Genomic DNA, 18,227 nt, shown 5'->3' on the forward strand with positions numbered 1-18,227 from the left:
GACAAACAGTCTTTAGTCAGGACACATTATAATAGCAACTCTTTATATGTACTAGAAGTCAGTGCATTGTTTGTTTACTGTCTGTTTGTCTTTTCTCTATAGGAGTCGGATTCAGACCAAGATGCAGATGATGAGGTAAATAGTAAATAGCCATATACTATGCCAGAACTAAAATAGATTACTTGATGCAGCACTGAAGAAAGAATAATGGTGTAATTAATAGCTAACTGTGTCTATTTCTACCTTTCTTTCAGAGTGAAAAGAGTGACAGGAAATGTAAGTTGAACTCTCTTATTTTCCTATTTTGTCTTTTCCTCATGATGTAAAAAGTGTGGAATTGTTTTTGAGTATCCTGCAAAAACCTTTTAGCTTTTATATGAACTTTTCAAAAAACAAAACACAGAATCATTTTCTCAGTTAAATTCATGCATGTGGCACATTTACCAACACATATTCAAATGTTGGTCTGGGCATTGGGGTCATGAAACTTTTGTTCATATTAAATATGCAATATCAGCTGTTCACTTAAGAAAAATATGTCACAATTGAGGATATGAGGTTTCTGCAGGACACCACACTTTCTAGCTATAGTTGTCCCTTGTTAAAAAAAGACTGCATCAGGTTCCATAGCATTTACCATAACAACTCTATGAATATTTAAAAGTTTTGTAATAAATGCAGTTCAGTAATATGCCATATGGTATGTGCCAAAAACTAGCACTACAAAAATACAATAATAACAATTTGGATCAGTCCTGTTTTTTTTTTTTTTAATTGACTCTACTAACAGTGTGTATGTTGATCACTGGCCGCTATGCTATGGCTGATGTGCACCGCGTTACCTTCTCTCCAAACCCTAATCACTGTCTCCCTTGCTTGCTCATAAACTACTCAAAACCATTTTAATTTATCTGTCATGGCTATGAACATATCTTTTTTTTTTTTTTTTTTTTTTTTTTTTTACTGACAATCACAAATTAAGGTCAAAAGAATACTTTTTATTCAAATTTAATTGAATGTGTGTTCATTATAAGGCCTACTCAAAAGGGATTGGTTGATTGTTTACAGTTTCATCTGACCATGAGAATAACTATTTTATTGTGGAATTAATATATAAGAAGTATTCAGCTTGACCTTTAATTTTTCTTTCATGACACCTCCTAAAACAGACTCAACAGTGGCATGCCAACACATTTCCTTTGCTCTGTATGGATAAAATGACTCACAAAAAATGTCTGTTTGTTGTGTTTGTTTGTTTCTAAAAATATCTTTTAATCAGTGGCTGGTTAGTTTATTTTCTCTTCATTGTTTTGTATGATTTTGGCCACGGTTCTGTGATGTATTTATTTGAATACATTAGCATGTTTGTCTTTCATGGAACATCTCTTTTAAGTTGCTTTCATCTATAGTTTTAGTATTAATTAAATCCCTTTTCACATTTTTATACATAGTTACTGTTGTCAGTCACTCATTCATTTCTTTGTTTAAAGTCATTGTGCCATGCAGTTACATGGACGTACTATGTAATAGCAAATTTAAACCTGGTATGGTAATTGATACCAGTGTAGTTGCATGTTAAATGAAATGCAGAAAAAAACATTATTCTTAGAGTGTGCAATCAGCATTAAACATACAATTAAAGTATGTAATGCTATAAAGTTATATCTACTGGTGTCACCATCTGTTCAAACATACTCTACAGCAACTAAATCAACCTCTAATGCTGACAAAGCTGTAATTTCACTTAACAAGGAAAGTGTTTTCAAAGTTCATGTGAGTGGCATACCGGCATCACTTAGAAGTATAATTGTTCTCAAACATTAAAGCATACTTAAAATGACAGCAACCTATTTATTTTTCTAATAATCATTTGCTTTTTTGCATTCTTTCTTATTCAAGACTTTCTATCGATTTTTCAGTGTGCACCAACCTTAATATGTTTTCTATGCTTTGAAATTTTATTTTGGAATTAGACATGACTCTTCATGTCAAAAACAATCTTGAGATGTTTTGTTGTATGTTATCCTTCCTTCTTGTCCATCTGTTCCATACTCAGGTTTCTCTGTTTCTTTTGATTGTTTTTGTAGACTATCTTTCAATGTTTTGTTTCTGTAGTCAACTAAATGTGATGAATACAGTTACACTTTTCCATTTCCCACCTATTTTGTTACTCCTTGGTGCTTTGCTTATGCTGTTGCTGCTCTCCTGCCCTCCAAACTCTTCTGGGTGACATTGTCACATAAGCTTCTTTTCCAGACTCCCTTTACACTGCCCTGTGAGTCTTCTCCTTACTCAATGAACTGAAGATAGAGTATAATATCACTTTCATGACCACAGTTTGCAATTTCTCTCTTCCCCTACTTCATTTGTCCCTCTTGTTCTTTACCCTCTTTGGTTCTGAATTTATTTTAAATGGAAGATGATGAAACTGAATCAACTGAGACATTCTCTTTGAAAACTAACCAACCACTTGACCCTGCGACACTTGCAAGCCCAGACCTTCTCTCAGAGGTGTCAGATATGAAACATGATCTCTTTAAAATGTCTGCCATCTTGGCATCAGAGCAAGTAGAGCACTTAGCAGATGATGACAGAAGAGGAGCTAAAGCGATGGAAGACAATGTAGAAGGGGAACCTTTGGAGATTGTGGAACAGTTCAAAGAGAGGCTGGAGAAGGTTGGAGAGATTCTAAGAGAGGGAACAAAAGTTAGCAGAGATTATGTGCTACAAATTGATGAAAAAGAGGAGGAGTCGGTGTTACTCTCTGAGGCAAAGGTTATTGGAGAAAATGCACCCCTCAGTGTTCAAGATCCAGAATTTCGAGATGTTTGTATTGAGAGGCAGACCTCTTGTAGTCCTGCCAGAGAGGTCAGAGATATGTCTGGCTTGGTCTCACAGCTCAGCATGGGTGTGGACCAGTGCCATGAGCAGAGACCTACAGTGACAGCAGGCTCTCAAGAGGCCATTATCCACGTAAAAACTGAGCAGCGTGATGACAAAAGACGTCCACCAGATATCAAGAAACCTATTAGGAAGAAACTCAGAGACAGAGAGCGTTCTGGTTGTAGCAGCTCTGAGGGAGAGCTGGAAAGAATGAGCTCTGAGGAGTCCCTTGATGGAGATGTTGTTCTCCGGGAGAATGGACTTGCAGCTACCCCAGCCATAGACCCCCCAGTGTCTCCTAAGGTGGTTGAGACACCTATTGGATCAATAAAGGAAAGGGTCAGAGCTTTACAGAAAAAAGTTGAGGAGGAGGAAGTGCAGAAGATTACACAGGCATCAGTCTCACAGGCATCAGTCTCTCAAGCTAAATCTTTCAATGCCACAAAAAGGATAGAGGAAGACATGCCAGAACTTCCCAAAGTCCTCAAGTCACCTAAATCCCCCAGGTCTCAGACAGAAAGATTAGAAGAGACTATGTCTGTTAGGGAGTTGATGAAGGCATTCCAAACAGGGCAGGACCCTTCAAAAAATAAAACAGGGCTTTTTGAACACAAAGCTATAGCTGCGTCTTCAAGTTCAACTTTGATTTCTGAAACAGCAGTTTCTGAGGAGATACACAGGGCTGAACACAGTCCCACTCAGCAGCCAGAATCAGAAAATCGAATTCAAACTCCAAAGAGTGATGTCACTCGTCACAACCTAGACTTAGAGGAGGAAGCAATGAGCTTAACCATAGAGCCTTCTGATGAATCGCATTTGATTTCAGATACTGGTCATTCTACAGAGACAGTAAAAAGTAGAGGTCTGTGTGACAGTGGAAGGTTTAGTCCAGTGACTGTGGACACAGAGTTGTCAGGGAAGGGCTTGGACAGGATACAGTTAGAAGAACCAGTTATAAACAGTGGCAGGAGGTTATCTGAGGATATACAGATCAGCCCTGATCGCAGACCTTCTGAGGATTTCAGCGCTGACATAAAGGCTGAGCTGGAGGAAAGTCCTGAGTACCAGCTGTTTAGGCAGACATCAACATCAGGAGATGTGAATTGTCAGATAGAGGCACCTAAGGAGGTGTGCAATGATCCGCAACCAGCCTCCGTCTTCATTACCTGTATGAAAATTGATACTGGGGAAGTTATCTCTCCAAATGAGAATAAAGTGAGTGATGAGGATCAAAGCCCTGAGGGTCCTAAGCATGAAGGCATGGCTGAGTCCTCAGATACCAGTGTGGATAGTAGGAAATCTCAATCCAGCTCAGGAAAGAGTGATGGGATAGCAGTTACTCCTGAAATGAACCCTGAAATACTTGCCCTCTCTGCCAGGGGAGAAGACATGCATATCACACATTCAGAGGAAGTAAATGTTGACAAGGTGAGACAAGAAAATATCATAGGTGATGATGATGATGTAGTCTTTTCTCAAACTGACAAGGAAGTCATAGAGGACAAAATCATAACAGACACTGAAATTGAGGAGCCAGTACTCCATGAATTTCATATTGAGAGAAAAACTTGTGGCCAGACAGCCACAGCAGGAAAAGATATGTCAGGAATGTTGTCATTTATGAGTAGTGACTTGGATCGGTATCTAGAGGATAGAGCTGTGGCTCGTCAACCACAAGCAGAAGATATTGTTCAGGAGAAATTTGAACAGGTTATTCTTACAAGGCACAGAACAAAAGAAATTACTATCTCCACTGATGAAAAAGAATTGTCAACTCAGGAGAGTGATTACACAAGACTGGAAGAAAAAATGCTAACAAGGAAAACTGAGGAGGTGAAGGACAACATTGAGGAAGTCTCAGCAACAACCACAACTTTTGTTGAAGAGCTGCCATTTCAAGAAGTTTGGATAGAGAAAAAGACCTCCCATGAACCATCTATAAAACTGAATGATATGTCAGGCATGGTATCACTGCTGAACAGAGACTTGGAGCAAGAGCTTCAGGACAGGCCTGTGAGGAGTCAGTCACCAGAGGAGGATGTTATCCAGGAGAAATGTGAACAAGTTATTCTTCCCAAAAGGAATAATTATAAAGACATTCAAAAACTCTCTAGTGAGGAGCAAGAGAATCAATTTGAAAAATCTCAAAAAGTAGATGGTGTTGATTTGGATGATATGGAAGGTGGAGAGAGCAATCAGAAAATTCAGTCAAATGTGATTGAAGTCAAAGAAGTCACACCAAGTTCAGTAGAGGAGGTGCCATTCCAAGAAGTGTGCATCAAGAGAAAGAGCCCCTGCAAGCAGTCTACAACTGTGAAGGATATGTCAGGTATGTTGTCATTACTCAGTAGTGATTTGGATCAGTATCTTGAGCAGAGGCCAAGGATGACACAATGCCACCCAGAAAACATTGTTCATGAGACTTTTGAACAAGTGATATTGCCAAAGGACACCAAAAGAGAAACTGTTACATTTTCCACTCAACAAAAAACAATGTCAACAGATAACGAAGAACTAAAAAATATAGATATCAATGATATGCCAACTGTGGAAAGCGTATGGCAGACAGAAGAATTCCATGAAGACAAAGGCTCCAAAGATTGTTCATCTGATGTCAAGGCAAAAATATCACCAACTGCAGTGTCACATTCAGAGAACTCAGCTGAAGGGACCTTTGACCATCAAATATCAAATGTGACAATTCATGATGGTAAGAATGACCAGGAAGATAATGGTGCTTTTGCTCTTGCCTCAGCTCAGAAAATACAGGAACTTGTAGATCTACGATGCAGTTTTGACACACCACAAAGGCCAGCAGATTTGGACAGCCGAAATACTGTGGTTTTTGATAACCTAGCACAAAAGCCATCTCAGAGAGACTCCTTAGAAGCAAGTCCTGTCATGGAGGATAGATCCTCAAAGAAATCTCCTGATTCAATTGAGCCAAGTCCCACCACAGAATCCCCCTGTCCAGACTCTTTAGAAGGAAGTCCCACTCACCCAAAGAACACAGAATTCAAGTTGCCAGGAAGGACAGCTGTGTATGAAGATTATGACACCCAGCTCAAAGCCTGCTTTGCATATGACAGCAGTGTTTATAGAGATGATAACCAACATGATAAGCAGGAAACGACAGAGAAGACTATCCCACTGGAAAGTGAAAGTAAGGAAGACATACATTCGTTCTCAACAAAGGGATTACCTGATGAAAAGGTGAGTCCTGATGCCAAACTGTCTGACCCCGAGTATCTTCCAATACCCATAAAACAGAGCTCTCTAACCAAAGAGGATACAGATGATGATAACACCAAAAAACAATTCACACCAGAAGAAGAGATGTTTAAAATGGCTGCCAAAATCAAAACCTTTGAAGAGATGGAACAGGAGGCCAAAATAAAGAGAGATAGCAAGTCTTCAGATGCCTCTCCTTCATCAGAAGTAGGACATCATAAAGATGATGAATTAGCAATAGGGTGTAGCTCAGTTATACATTCATCACATGATATACTTGAAGAAATCTCTGAAAAACATGAGACAGAAAGTACTCAGAAACATAGTGAGGGGGCAGATATTGGTTCAAACACAGACATACACATTGAAGAGTTAGAAATTCAGTCACAAATAAGTGTCACTAAACCAGATGAAAATTCATTATTTTTAGTTACTCATGGAGATGCAGAGAAACCTGGTGCAGAGAGTGAAGAGTCTGTAGGACTCTTAACAGAAACAGTAGCTGAAACAGAAGAAGATAAAGAAGTAATCAAACCTGATGGCTCATATTCCACAGACAGCCATTTCTCTGTAGAAGATGAGAATCATGCAGGTCAGGATAAAGATACTGAGTCATTGACAGATTTCTCAAGTGCTATAGGTAAAGCTCAGGCTGCTCTCTCAAATTTTGGAGAGGCTGAAGAGGTATTCAAAGCAGAAGTGTGTACTGATGAACATGAAGTACACGGAACCAGCAGTGTAGAAATACATCATGCAGAAAAATGTCATCAAAGTTGCGAGGATGAGGAAGATGCTGCCTTTAATGCACTGGTTGAGAGTGAGGAACAGAAGTGTCCAGGTTTTGCAGGAGACAGACAAACTCCTGACATAACACCTGTTCGAACACCAACTCAGACAGCAACTCCCAACCCATTTCAATTTCAGGAGGGGAAGCTATTTGAAATGACAAGAGGGGGGGCCATTGACATGACAAGAAGAAGCTTTGAAGAAGAGGAAGGATATGATTTTTTTCACATTGGTGAACATCCTGTTGATGAAGTTGTGCCAGAGGAAACTGGAGAAGATCAAACAAAGGCTTTTGTTTTAGAGAATAGTGATTCACTCACAGATATACCCCTGCAAGACATTCCAGTGTTACCATTGACCGACAGCACCGATGGGAAAATTCCTGTTCCTAAACCAAGAAATTTCCTCAGTGTCTCTGGTGATATGTCAGAGAGTGAACATCCACTCTCAGAGGCTGATCTTGGTAGTTCTGTAGAAGTTCACCTGGGCTCTCCAAATACGTTAGAAACACTTACTGAAATTCAAAATGAGGATGGAAACCCCAGAAACCTTGGGGTAGACTACCTAGACTCCACTATAGCTGACCTTCAATCAGCCACATCCACTGTTACCCGTTCAGTATACTCAGAACAGGTACATGATTCCTCAGAATCATCTCCTGAGGATGAGGAAGATGAGGAAGAAGAGCAGTGCTCAGTTATTGAGATGCCTTCCTCAGTTGATGTGCTTCAGTCATCCAGGGCCTGTGAAGGGTCTGACATCCCCTCTGATTATCAAAACTCACCACCACCAGTCATAATGGAACAAGGTAGCACATCTAAAGAGGATAGCAGTTTCAGGTCAAATATACCTGCCGAAGCCTCAGTAGTGTCAGAGTTGTCCCAGGTTCAAATATTTAAACTGGAGGAATTTGCAACTGCAGAGCGCAGGACAAGATCTGAGGGTGATGGTGATACAAGAAAAGCCTCCAGTAAAGACAGCAGGAGTCATTCTGACAGTGGTCATCCCACTGATAAATACAACCTTCTCTCCTCCAGACTTCCTCCTCTGACTAATCAGAAACCCGCTGTTCACTTATTCTCCTCTGCCCAAATTAAAGAGGATCAGCTTTCTGTGACTGGAGAAACATCTATTAGGTCATCATTGGATACTGAAGATATAAGCAGTGCTGGTCAGAGGAGTCCAGATTCTGTTATCTTCAAATATGACAGCCCAGCCTCATATAGCTCAAATTCTGGTGCCCATTCTTTGCCGGGAATTCGACCATCCTCTGTGACAGAGGATGTATTTGAAGCCAGGCCCATCTGGGATGACACCATCGAAACACAGATGCAGAGAATCGTCGATGACCAAACTCCAGAGCATAAGCAAGGTATTCCCAGATCTACTTGGGCTTGTGCTTTACTTTCTCTGCTCCTTGCAAGCAGTGACTTTATTCTCTTCTTCAAGACACATTACCACTAGTCATTTTTAGTTGCAGTGCTTTGTCATGTGTTGTGTTGTGTTGTGTTGTATTGTTTTGTCCTGTCTTGTGTTGTGTCAGCTTTTCTTTTCTTGTCCTGTCCTGCTTTTTGTTGTTGTTTTTGTGGTCTATTGGCTGTTGTAAATTTTCTTTTCCATCTGTATGTATGTATATGGGATCTCAAGATTGGTTGGCCATTTTCGAAGAGGTAGCTTTCCTATGGCCATTTAATGCCCTGTTTGATGCATACTTCTTGTATTATCTTGTACTTCACTAATGCAGCTTCACTAATACGAGCATTCACCTTGCTATTCAACACATTGTCATTGCTCATGCTCATGATTAACCAATATGATGTTCCCATTTTAGTGAAATAGTCATTCTTGAAAAGGAAGCTTCAAGTAAACAAATAAGCTCCTTGTCCAATCACCAAATCCAATCATTATATCATTACCAGAGTCAGCATCACTGATCCACATTTAATTTCAAAATATTTCAGCCTATAACATAGAGGCCATAATATATATTTAAGACACACATTTTTGAAGACTTTATATTTGCCCTTACTTTATCTGATCTACAATAGTTTTTTTTTCCTTGAAATGTGTAGTCAGTGGTATTTTATGTCTTTGGTTGTGAACCTTGATGACTGTGTAATGTTTGGCTCCGGCGACATTTCTAGTGGATTGGCAGGATGATGCTGACAGGAAAGAGGAGACCTTAGCTATCATTGCAGATCTTCTTGGCTTCAGCTGGACAGGTAAGCTGTCAAATAATGCAATAATGTTGTGCTTTCATCTCTCTCCTTTTCAACCCAGCTTTCAATTTACTTTTACTATATAATTTACATATACTGTAATGTTGGGGGAGATACTGTTGTTTATAATGATACTGACAATGACGAAAGATACCTGTCATTAAGTTGCTATATTTTGGCTTAATGTCTGTTAAACTTCACACAATATCCAACATGTTATTGGAAGTTGTATGAACATACTAACTCAGAGCAACTTAAAGCATAGTCTTAACCTAGTAGGCTATGCCTCTAAGGAACATATTAGACATATGATTAGAAATTGGAAATTCTGTATGTAAGAGCAGCATGGTTCAAAGAACTGAGATATGACAATATTGATAGGTCTACCAAAATTAACAAAATACACAAAACATTGCTTACATTAGCATTTTCCTATTTGAAGAAGTGTGTAAAATTTAATTAAACAGATTTTCATATCAAAAATTCATGTACACATGCAGGATCAAGGGTAGATTCTTTCATGAACATTACCATCCCTTGTGTTCTATTTGTTCTCCTGCAGAGCTGGCAAGGGAGCTGGAATTTAGTGAGGATGAGATCCAGACAGTGAGAACAGAAAATCCCAACTCCCTCCAAGAACAGAGCCATGCCCTTCTGCAGCGCTGGGCTGAACGGGAAGGCAAACATGCCACAGGTACGAGGTCTTTGGTCTGACAAATCAGATTTACATTTAATTAGTACTTTACAATCCTCTTAATAATGCTAGTGTGTACAGTAGCTAGAATATTTGATTTGTTCAGTAAAAGACAGCAGATACATGAATTTCTCAGGGCCCTCCTCATAGCTAAAAACAAAAAAGACATCAGTATACTGATCTGATCAAAACTTGATCAAGATGGTGGTGGCAGCTAGCTGTCAAACACTTTACACCTTTTTTAATACCTGTATTTAAAGTTTTAAGGATGACTGATCAGGTGTAACTCTGCATTCAGTCATCACTCTTTTTTTAAATCATTGTCACTTCCTCCACTTTTTGTATTCAGCCATGTTGATGTACACTTTGAATGTTTAAATTTGGTTTAAACAGAGAACAAAGGTTGCAGTTACAATTATTTCTTTTAGAATTCTGACTTGGGTTTATTCAACATTTTTATTATGTTGTTCAAAGTATTTTCCTCTCTGTGATTGAATGCTGTTCACTCTTAAGTCTGTCTTTGAATTGATATATCCTTCCACAGAGGACTGTCTAATTAAAAGACTTACCAAGATCAACCGTATGGACATTGTTCACCTAATTGAAACCCAGATGAATAAGTCAGTTCAAGAGCAAACATCTAGAACCTATGCAGAGATAGAGAAGACACTGGATCATAGTGAAGGTAATAAAAAAGACTCTTTTCAGTCCATCTATCTATCACACAGTTTTGACAGATGGAAAGAATTAGTTTAGGAACAAGAGCAGACCAGGGTATGTTTCTGTGATAATTGGATCACCAATCTCTATTTATGTGCTAAAAGATTTATCTGATCACAAAGCATTCAATACTACCAAATGCAAAATACTTCTCTTGATGTCATTTATTGAGAGATGGTGGGGAGTTTAACAGTGTCGGTCCATAAAGATCAGTGAAACAATGATTTTTTGCCCCTACAAATAATTTTGAGACTACAAGTACAAGATTTTTGCCATTCACTATAAAGAGGCCATGCTACCATGTACATGGCTCAAAAAAGAAATAAGTGATAAAATGCTGATAACTTCCAAACACACAAACAAGTACTTTAAAGATATATACACTGTAGACAGCAGTACAGTAGAAATTAAATCTGGACTTGCTATATTCACATCAACAAAATGGCAACTGGTGACCAAAAGCTTATTTTGGTATACTGGTATCTACAACTGCTGTATACCCTGGAAATAAACAGATGAATAGTAACTTACTTTTGTGAAATGTGTGTGTGCGTGCGCGCGTGCATGCTTTTGTGTGGTGTGTGTGTATGTTTGTGTGCATGTGTACATGCTTTCATGTATATAGACATTTTCATGCATTTTTGTTTCCCACTGTCAGTGTCAGTAGCCCTATCCTCAGTACAAGAGGATGTTGATAGCCCCAGACTGGTTCGGAGGGTGGATTCAGACCGCAGACCACCCCCAGCTGTTTCTGAAGAAGATCTATCAGTAGCTTCTCTACTGGATATTCCCTCCTGGGCAGAACCTATTGGACACACACACTCAGAAAGCATGCATGGCGATCTATTAGAGGAGCTGGAAATCCCACAGTAAATTATTTATCACAAATTATCTCCAAATCTTAAACTTCTGACATTAGTGACTAAAATTACACTCATGCCAAATGACATTTTATGAACCAAGATTCTTTTTTTTTTTTTGCAGTGAGTTGAACCCTAATCTGTGGACTTCAGAGGACGTAATTACACGGCAGTCTACAAGTTATGACAACAGTGATGATCAAGTAAGTCCAACTTACCTCTCCAAAAAAGCAGCACTTTGGAGGCCAGCATCTCCTTTGTATGACCCCCAGTACAGAATGAAAGACCATCAAGGTAATGGGAGTGTTGAAGTTCATTCCCTCAGGCCACTGCAAGGTGGCACTGAGTGCCAAGTCCAAGATGACTGCTGCCAAACCCCACCACTCAAGGCATGTGGTGGTGAAGATGAGTTGTGGCCATCACTTGACTCTCAGAGGTTATGCTCATCTGTGCCTGTTCAAGACTTTGATCTGAGCCTATCTGAATCAGACCAAGCTGAGACAGACTTTGAGGAGCTTTGGAATGGGTTTAGGGATACACCACAGCTTGGTTCTTATGTCTCCACCACAAGTCTTACCCTTACTCCCAAAGGCAGTACCAGGTCAGCAATCATTGCCAGAGGAAGCTCTGGGTCTAGCCAATTAACCTTGACACCAGAGGACCACACGGCATTTCTGGCCTTGGCTGAAGATTACAGAGATGTAGATCAGAAATGCGAGGTCTCTCAGAAGCATATAGATGAGATCACAGCACGCTTCTACAGAGTTCTGAGTGGTCATGACAATGTCATTCCTGTTTCAACTGTGGAGATGGGCCAAAAACTTTTAAAGTCAGATGAACAGGAAGAAAACATAAAATCCCAAGAGCCCAGTGGTGTCCATCAAGAAAGCATGCCCTTTATTGATGAAGCTAGTGAGATTTCAAATTCATATGATGTCTACTCCACCAAGCCCACTATTGCAACAGCTACGTACAGCATGATGGAAAATACTAGAGCCATTCCAATGGATATACAAAAGAGGATTTTGCCACATTGTTTGAGAACCAGTGGCACTGCTCAGATGGCGTGTGACTCAACTGACAGGGAGTCTAGTTTCTATTCTGTTAATCCAGACACTGATTATGTAATAGTCAGGGCAAAGACATCATACATCTCTGAACCTAGGGTTGTTACTACCAGATTTTTCATGCCCATCACCCATCTCACACCACATTCACCTGAACAAGATGTAACACAACACTCCAATTTTATAGGCTACAGGCCTTTGACTCCAGATTCCCTGGGATCTGAAAAAGGATGTGGCTCATCCTCACCTGTTAATGAAAATTTCTTCCCACTAGAATCATGGATGGTGACTGATGCAGTCACTAGACCATCATCCCCTGAATCTGTGATGTCAGTTAGTGATTATAGGGCAATGTCACCTGACTCTCCTCTTAGGGAAAGAAGGGTTTTATCACCATACTCTGTTAATTTATTAGATTACAAGCAGTCACTGCCTCCCGATTCAGATTTGTATAATTCATCAGACATTTCAACTAATATTACTGAAAATAAAGTATCTCCTAATCACTCATGTAAATATATGTGTGAAAAGCCAGTATTGAGTTTGGAAGTTATGGACAGTGTGCTAAGTTCACACTCTTCCTCAATGGTTCCTCACTCTTCCTCAGTGTTCTCTGATGACCTCCATTATGATTCACCTAAGTCCTTTGAGTCTGTGAGTGAGTGCAGGTTGTTGTACCCTGATTCTCCAGTGCTGGAGTATAGTCCCTCTATAACTGAATGTGTAGTTACACAGGGAGGATACTCCCCTGTAATATCAGATATTGACTATGATGAATTTTGGCTTGAAGATCTGTTTCCTACTAGTAGAGCATCTTCTCCTGAATCAGTCACTTCTGCTAATTCAAACATACATATCCTCCCAGACTCCAATATTCCACAGTATGGGCCATCGTTACCAGAATCTTCAGTATGTGTGTGTGCATACAGATCGACTACAACTGAGTCAGTCTACTCAGAGTTGGAGTATTCAGGTGTTACTCTAGAGGATCTGTTTGCACAAGAACGACCAGATTCCCCTGAATCTATATTCCTAGAAGTGGAATATGATCATTTCTCATTGGGGAGTTCTACAGAATTTGTTAATTCAGAGAATGAAATGGAAAATGAGTGGGAGTTGGTCCAATTTTCCTCTTTTCCAGAGTATAAACCGTTCTCCCCTGATTCACTCAGCTCGTATGATGGAAAACTTCCATATACAGACTACTTGTGTACTGACATAAGGCCAACTTCTCCGGGATCTGTTGTGTCATTTGAAGAGAGTAAACCCCTTTCCCGAAACTCAGCAGCTCCCCAATATAGAAACAAATGGTGTGATTATTACTTGCTCTACACAGAAAATAGGTCAGAAATAATTTCAGTAACCACAGATTTTTCAGCTCATTGTCTTCAAGAAGTGTGCTCAAAAGAAAGATTACCACATACTATATCATCACGATATGAGCATGGACCCCTGTCTCCTGACTCCCCTAAATGCCAGTTTACATATTCAGCACCTGAAAAGCAGCCCCATACCTTCTCATGTAGATCATCTTCACTAGAATCTGTAACATCGGCTGTAGATTATTCTGATTTAGTTGAAGAACTGTGTGCTGAGAATCGACCAGATTCACCAGACTCAAACATATTACACATACCATCATATATTTCTGGATTCCTTCATAGTGAAACTTCACCAGATGAAATCAAACCTACCATTCAGCAATGTCATGTGAAAAACAGATCTGTGTCACCAAAATCAGAGGCTTCAGCAAGTAAATATACTATCTGTGCAGCAAATTTGAACACTGAACCTTGTAACAAACACTTGACTGGAAGTAGGACTACCACACCTCCACAATCAAAAGGTGCTTACTCTGTTTTTACGAGTGAAAACCTTGATAGTTGGAAGAAGTCGTCTTCTGCTCAATCTGTGATGTCAGATGAGGATGATAGATCATCTACACCAGAATCTACAGAATCTCAGTGCAGTTTCTCATTCCTTGAACTATTGCTCTCTGAACCAATGCGAGCTCAGCTCAGGAGTCAACATTGTGATTATTATTTGCTATATACAGGAGGAGATCTCCTATCATCGCCATCACTGCCACCGGCTTTTTATGGTATAGAGTGTTGTGAAGAAATGAATGAGATTAATGAAATAGATTTGAGCCATGAGCCAACAGAAAAATACTTTTCATGTGTTAAGGATGAAAAAGCATCCTGTGACACTAGTTATTTGAGTACAGGAATGAAGTCAGTGAAACCACTGATCTTCAACTTTCTGGAAAGACCAAAATTCAACCTGGAATTTCAAAACCAGTTGACTCTGGAAACTCAATCACTATCTTGTAGATCTGAAGACAGTGAAGAACGTGTTGGGAATTTGTACCAATACATGGTAGAAAACAAAAAAACACAATCACCTAACACACAGGAACCCTTGGATTTAGCAGGTCTCACCAGAACAAAAACTAAATCTCAAAACGTTAGTATGCCACGGCCCATGAGCAGACCCCTGTCGCAAGACTCCATATCTTCTGATTTGGATTTTTCACTCCTTCAGGACTGGCTGGAGGACTTTAGACCATCCTCCCCAGAATCTGTGGTATCAATGGAGCGACACCGTGTGTCTCCTCACATGGCATTTGCCCATATGAGGAATCAACACTGTCAGTATTATTTGCAGTACTCTGACAGTAGACCCTCTTCACCTCTGTCAGCAGTGTCAGACCTGGAGTACTCTGGATATTGCCTTGAGGAGTTGTTTGATGAAAACAGAGCAGATTCCCCAGATTCATTCACATCAGATGTTGAAGCTGAACACAGCAGCAAACCTTCAATTATGTTCAGAGTAGCCACAGCTGCAAGACCTTTTTCATATGCAGATGTTGTGAGAGGCATTGCCCATGTAACACCGGCAGATTCCTGCATTCTGGGGAAAACACTTGAATTCAGGCCTATTTCTCCTACATCACTATCGTCAGACACAGAATACAATGAGTCCTCCATTGACGCCTGGATGGCTGATTTAAGACCACAGTCCCCTGAATCCATGGCATTTGAAGATGAATGTAGGCCCCTCTCTCCTGACTCACCAATTCCTCAATTTAGATGTCAGTATTACGGTCACGAGGTTGACTTTTCTAGAGACAGGTCGTTTTCACCACAATCCACAATTTCAGACTGGGACCTCACTGATTTATGTCTTGAAAACTTGTTTGAGGAGACCAGACCAGATTCTCCCCAGTCAGTTCTGTCAGACTTTGAACTTGAAAGATTATTTCAGGACAGGGCCTTGTCCCCAGACTCCATATCTTCTGATTTGGATTTTTCACTCCTTCAGGACTGGCTGGAGGACTTTAGACCATCCTCCCCAGAATCTGTGGTATCAATGGAGCGACACCGTGTGTCTCCTCACATGGCATTTGCCCATGTGAGGAATCAACACTGTCAGTATTATTTGCAGTACTCTGACAGTAGACCCTCTTCACCTCTATCAGCAGTGTCAGACCTGGAGTACTCTGGATATTGCCTTGAGGAGTTGTTTGATGAAAACAGAGCAGATTCCCCAGATTCATTCACATCAGATGTTGAAGCTGAACACAGCAGCAAACCTTTGGCTGTTTTTAGAGCAGCTGCAGTTGCAGGACCTTTTTCATATGCAGATGTTGTGAGAGGCATTGCCCATGTAACACCGGCAGAGTCCTGTATTCTGGGGAAAACACTTGAATTCAGACCTATTTCCCCTACATCACTATCGTCAGACACAGAATACAATGAGTCCTCCATTGACGCCTGGATGGCTGATTTAAGACCACAGTCCCCTGAATCCATGGCATTTGAAGATGAATGTAGGCCCCTCTCTCCTGACTCACCAATTCCTCAGTTTAGATGTCAGAATTACAGTCACGAGGTTGACTTTTCTAGAGACAGGTCGTTTTCACCACAATCCACAATTTCAGACTGGGACCTCACTGATTTATGTCTTGAAAACTTGTTTGAGGAGACCAGACCAGATTCTCCCCAGTCAGTTCTGTCAGACTTTGAACTTGAAAGATTATTTCAGGACAGGGCCTTGTCCCCAGACTCCATATCTTCTGATTTGGATTTTTCACTCCTTCAGGACTGGCTGGAGGACTTAAGACCATCCTCCCCAGAATCTGTGGTATCAATGGAGCGACACCTTGTGTCTCCTCACATGGCATTTGCCCATGTGAGGAATCAACACTGTCAGTATTATTTGCAGTACTCTGACAGTAGACCCTCTTCACCTCTGTCAGCAGTGTCAGACCTGGAGTACTCTGGATATTGCCTTGAGGAGTTGTTTGATGAAAACAGAGCAGATTCCCCAGATTCATTCACATCAGATGTTGAAGCTGAACACAGCAGCAAACCTTCAATTATGTTCAGAGTAGCCACAGCTGCAAGACCTTTTTCATATGCAGATGTTGTGAGAGGCATTGCCCATGTAACACTGGCAGATTCCTGCATTCTGGGGAAAACACTTGAATTCAGGCCTATTTCTCCTACATCACTATCGTCAGACACAGAATACAATGAGTCCTCCATTGACGCCTGGATGGCTGATTTAAGACCACAGTCCCCTGAATCCATGGCATTTGAAGATGAATGTAGGCCCCTCTCTCCTGACTCACCAATTCCTCAATTTAGATGTCAGTATTACGGTCACGAGGTTGACTTTTCTAGAGACAGGTCGTTTTCACCACAATCCACAATTTCAGACTGGGACCTCACTGATTTATGTCTTGAAAACTTGTTTGAGGAGACCAGACCAGATTCTCCCCAGTCAGTTCTGTCAGACTTTGAACTTGAAAGATTATTTCAGGACAGGGCCTTGTCCCCAGACTCCATATCTTCTGATTTGGATTTTTCACTCCTTCAGGACTGGCTGGAGGACTTTAGACCATCCTCCCCAGAATCTGTGGTATCAATGGAGCGACACCGTGTGTCTCCTCACATGGCATTTGCCCATGTGAGGAATCAACACTGTCAGTATTATTTGCAGTACTCTGACAGTAGACCCTCTTCACCTCTGTCAGCAGTGTCAGACCTGGAGTGCTCTGGATATTGCCTTGAGGAGTTGTTTGATGAAAACAGAGCAGATTCCCCAGATTCATTCACATCAGATGTTGAAGCTGAACACAGCAGCAAACCTTTGGCTGTTTTTAGAGCAGCTGCAGTTGCAGGACCTTTTTCATATGCAGATGTTGTGAGAGGCATTGCCCACATCACACTTGAGGATTCCTCTCTTTTGGATAAAATAACAGAATTCAGTCCTATTTCCTCTACATCACTATCGTCAGACACAGAATACAATGAGTCCTCCATTGATGTCTGGATGGCTGATTTAAGACCACAGTCCCCTGAATCCATGGCATTTGAAGATGAATGTAGGCCCCTCTCTCCTGACTCACCACTTCCTCAGTTTAGATGTCAGTATTACGGTCACGAGGTTGACTTTTCTAGAGACAGGTCATTTTCACCACAATCCACAATTTCAGACTGGGACCTCACTGATTTATGTCTTGAAAACTTGTTTGAGGAGACCAGACCAGATTCTCCCCAGTCAGTTCTGTCAGACTTTGAACTTGAAAGATTATTTCAGGACAGGGCCTTGTCCCCAGACTCCATATCTTCTGATTTGGATTTTTCACTCCTTCAGGACTGGCTGGAGGACTTTAGACCATCCTCCCCAGAATCTGTGGTATCAATGGAGCGACACCGTGTGTCTCCTCACATGGCATTTGCCCATGTGAGGAATCAAC

The 18,227-nt window shown here is 40.7% G+C and overlaps 1 protein-coding gene across 1 annotated transcript in view; it reads left to right on the top strand.

The window, feature by feature from the left end:
• Positions 1-18,227, top strand: part of ank2a (ankyrin 2a, neuronal) — a 101,134-nt gene that overhangs the window by 44,944 nt on the left and 37,963 nt on the right. Inside the window, exons 38-44 of the mRNA XM_030071620.1 lie at positions 103-135; positions 255-276; positions 9,045-9,122; positions 9,682-9,813; positions 10,358-10,498; positions 11,192-11,402; positions 11,518-11,596. Of these exons, the coding sequence (XP_029927480.1) occupies positions 103-135; positions 255-276; positions 9,045-9,122; positions 9,682-9,813; positions 10,358-10,498; positions 11,192-11,402; positions 11,518-11,596 (696 nt within the window). The remainder of the gene's footprint in view (positions 1-102; positions 136-254; positions 277-9,044; positions 9,123-9,681; positions 9,814-10,357; positions 10,499-11,191; positions 11,403-11,517; positions 11,597-18,227) is intronic.

This window comes from Myripristis murdjan, chromosome 1 (assembly GCF_902150065.1).
Source record: "Myripristis murdjan chromosome 1, fMyrMur1.1, whole genome shotgun sequence".
Taxonomy (NCBI): domain Eukaryota; kingdom Metazoa; phylum Chordata; class Actinopteri; order Holocentriformes; family Holocentridae; genus Myripristis; species Myripristis murdjan.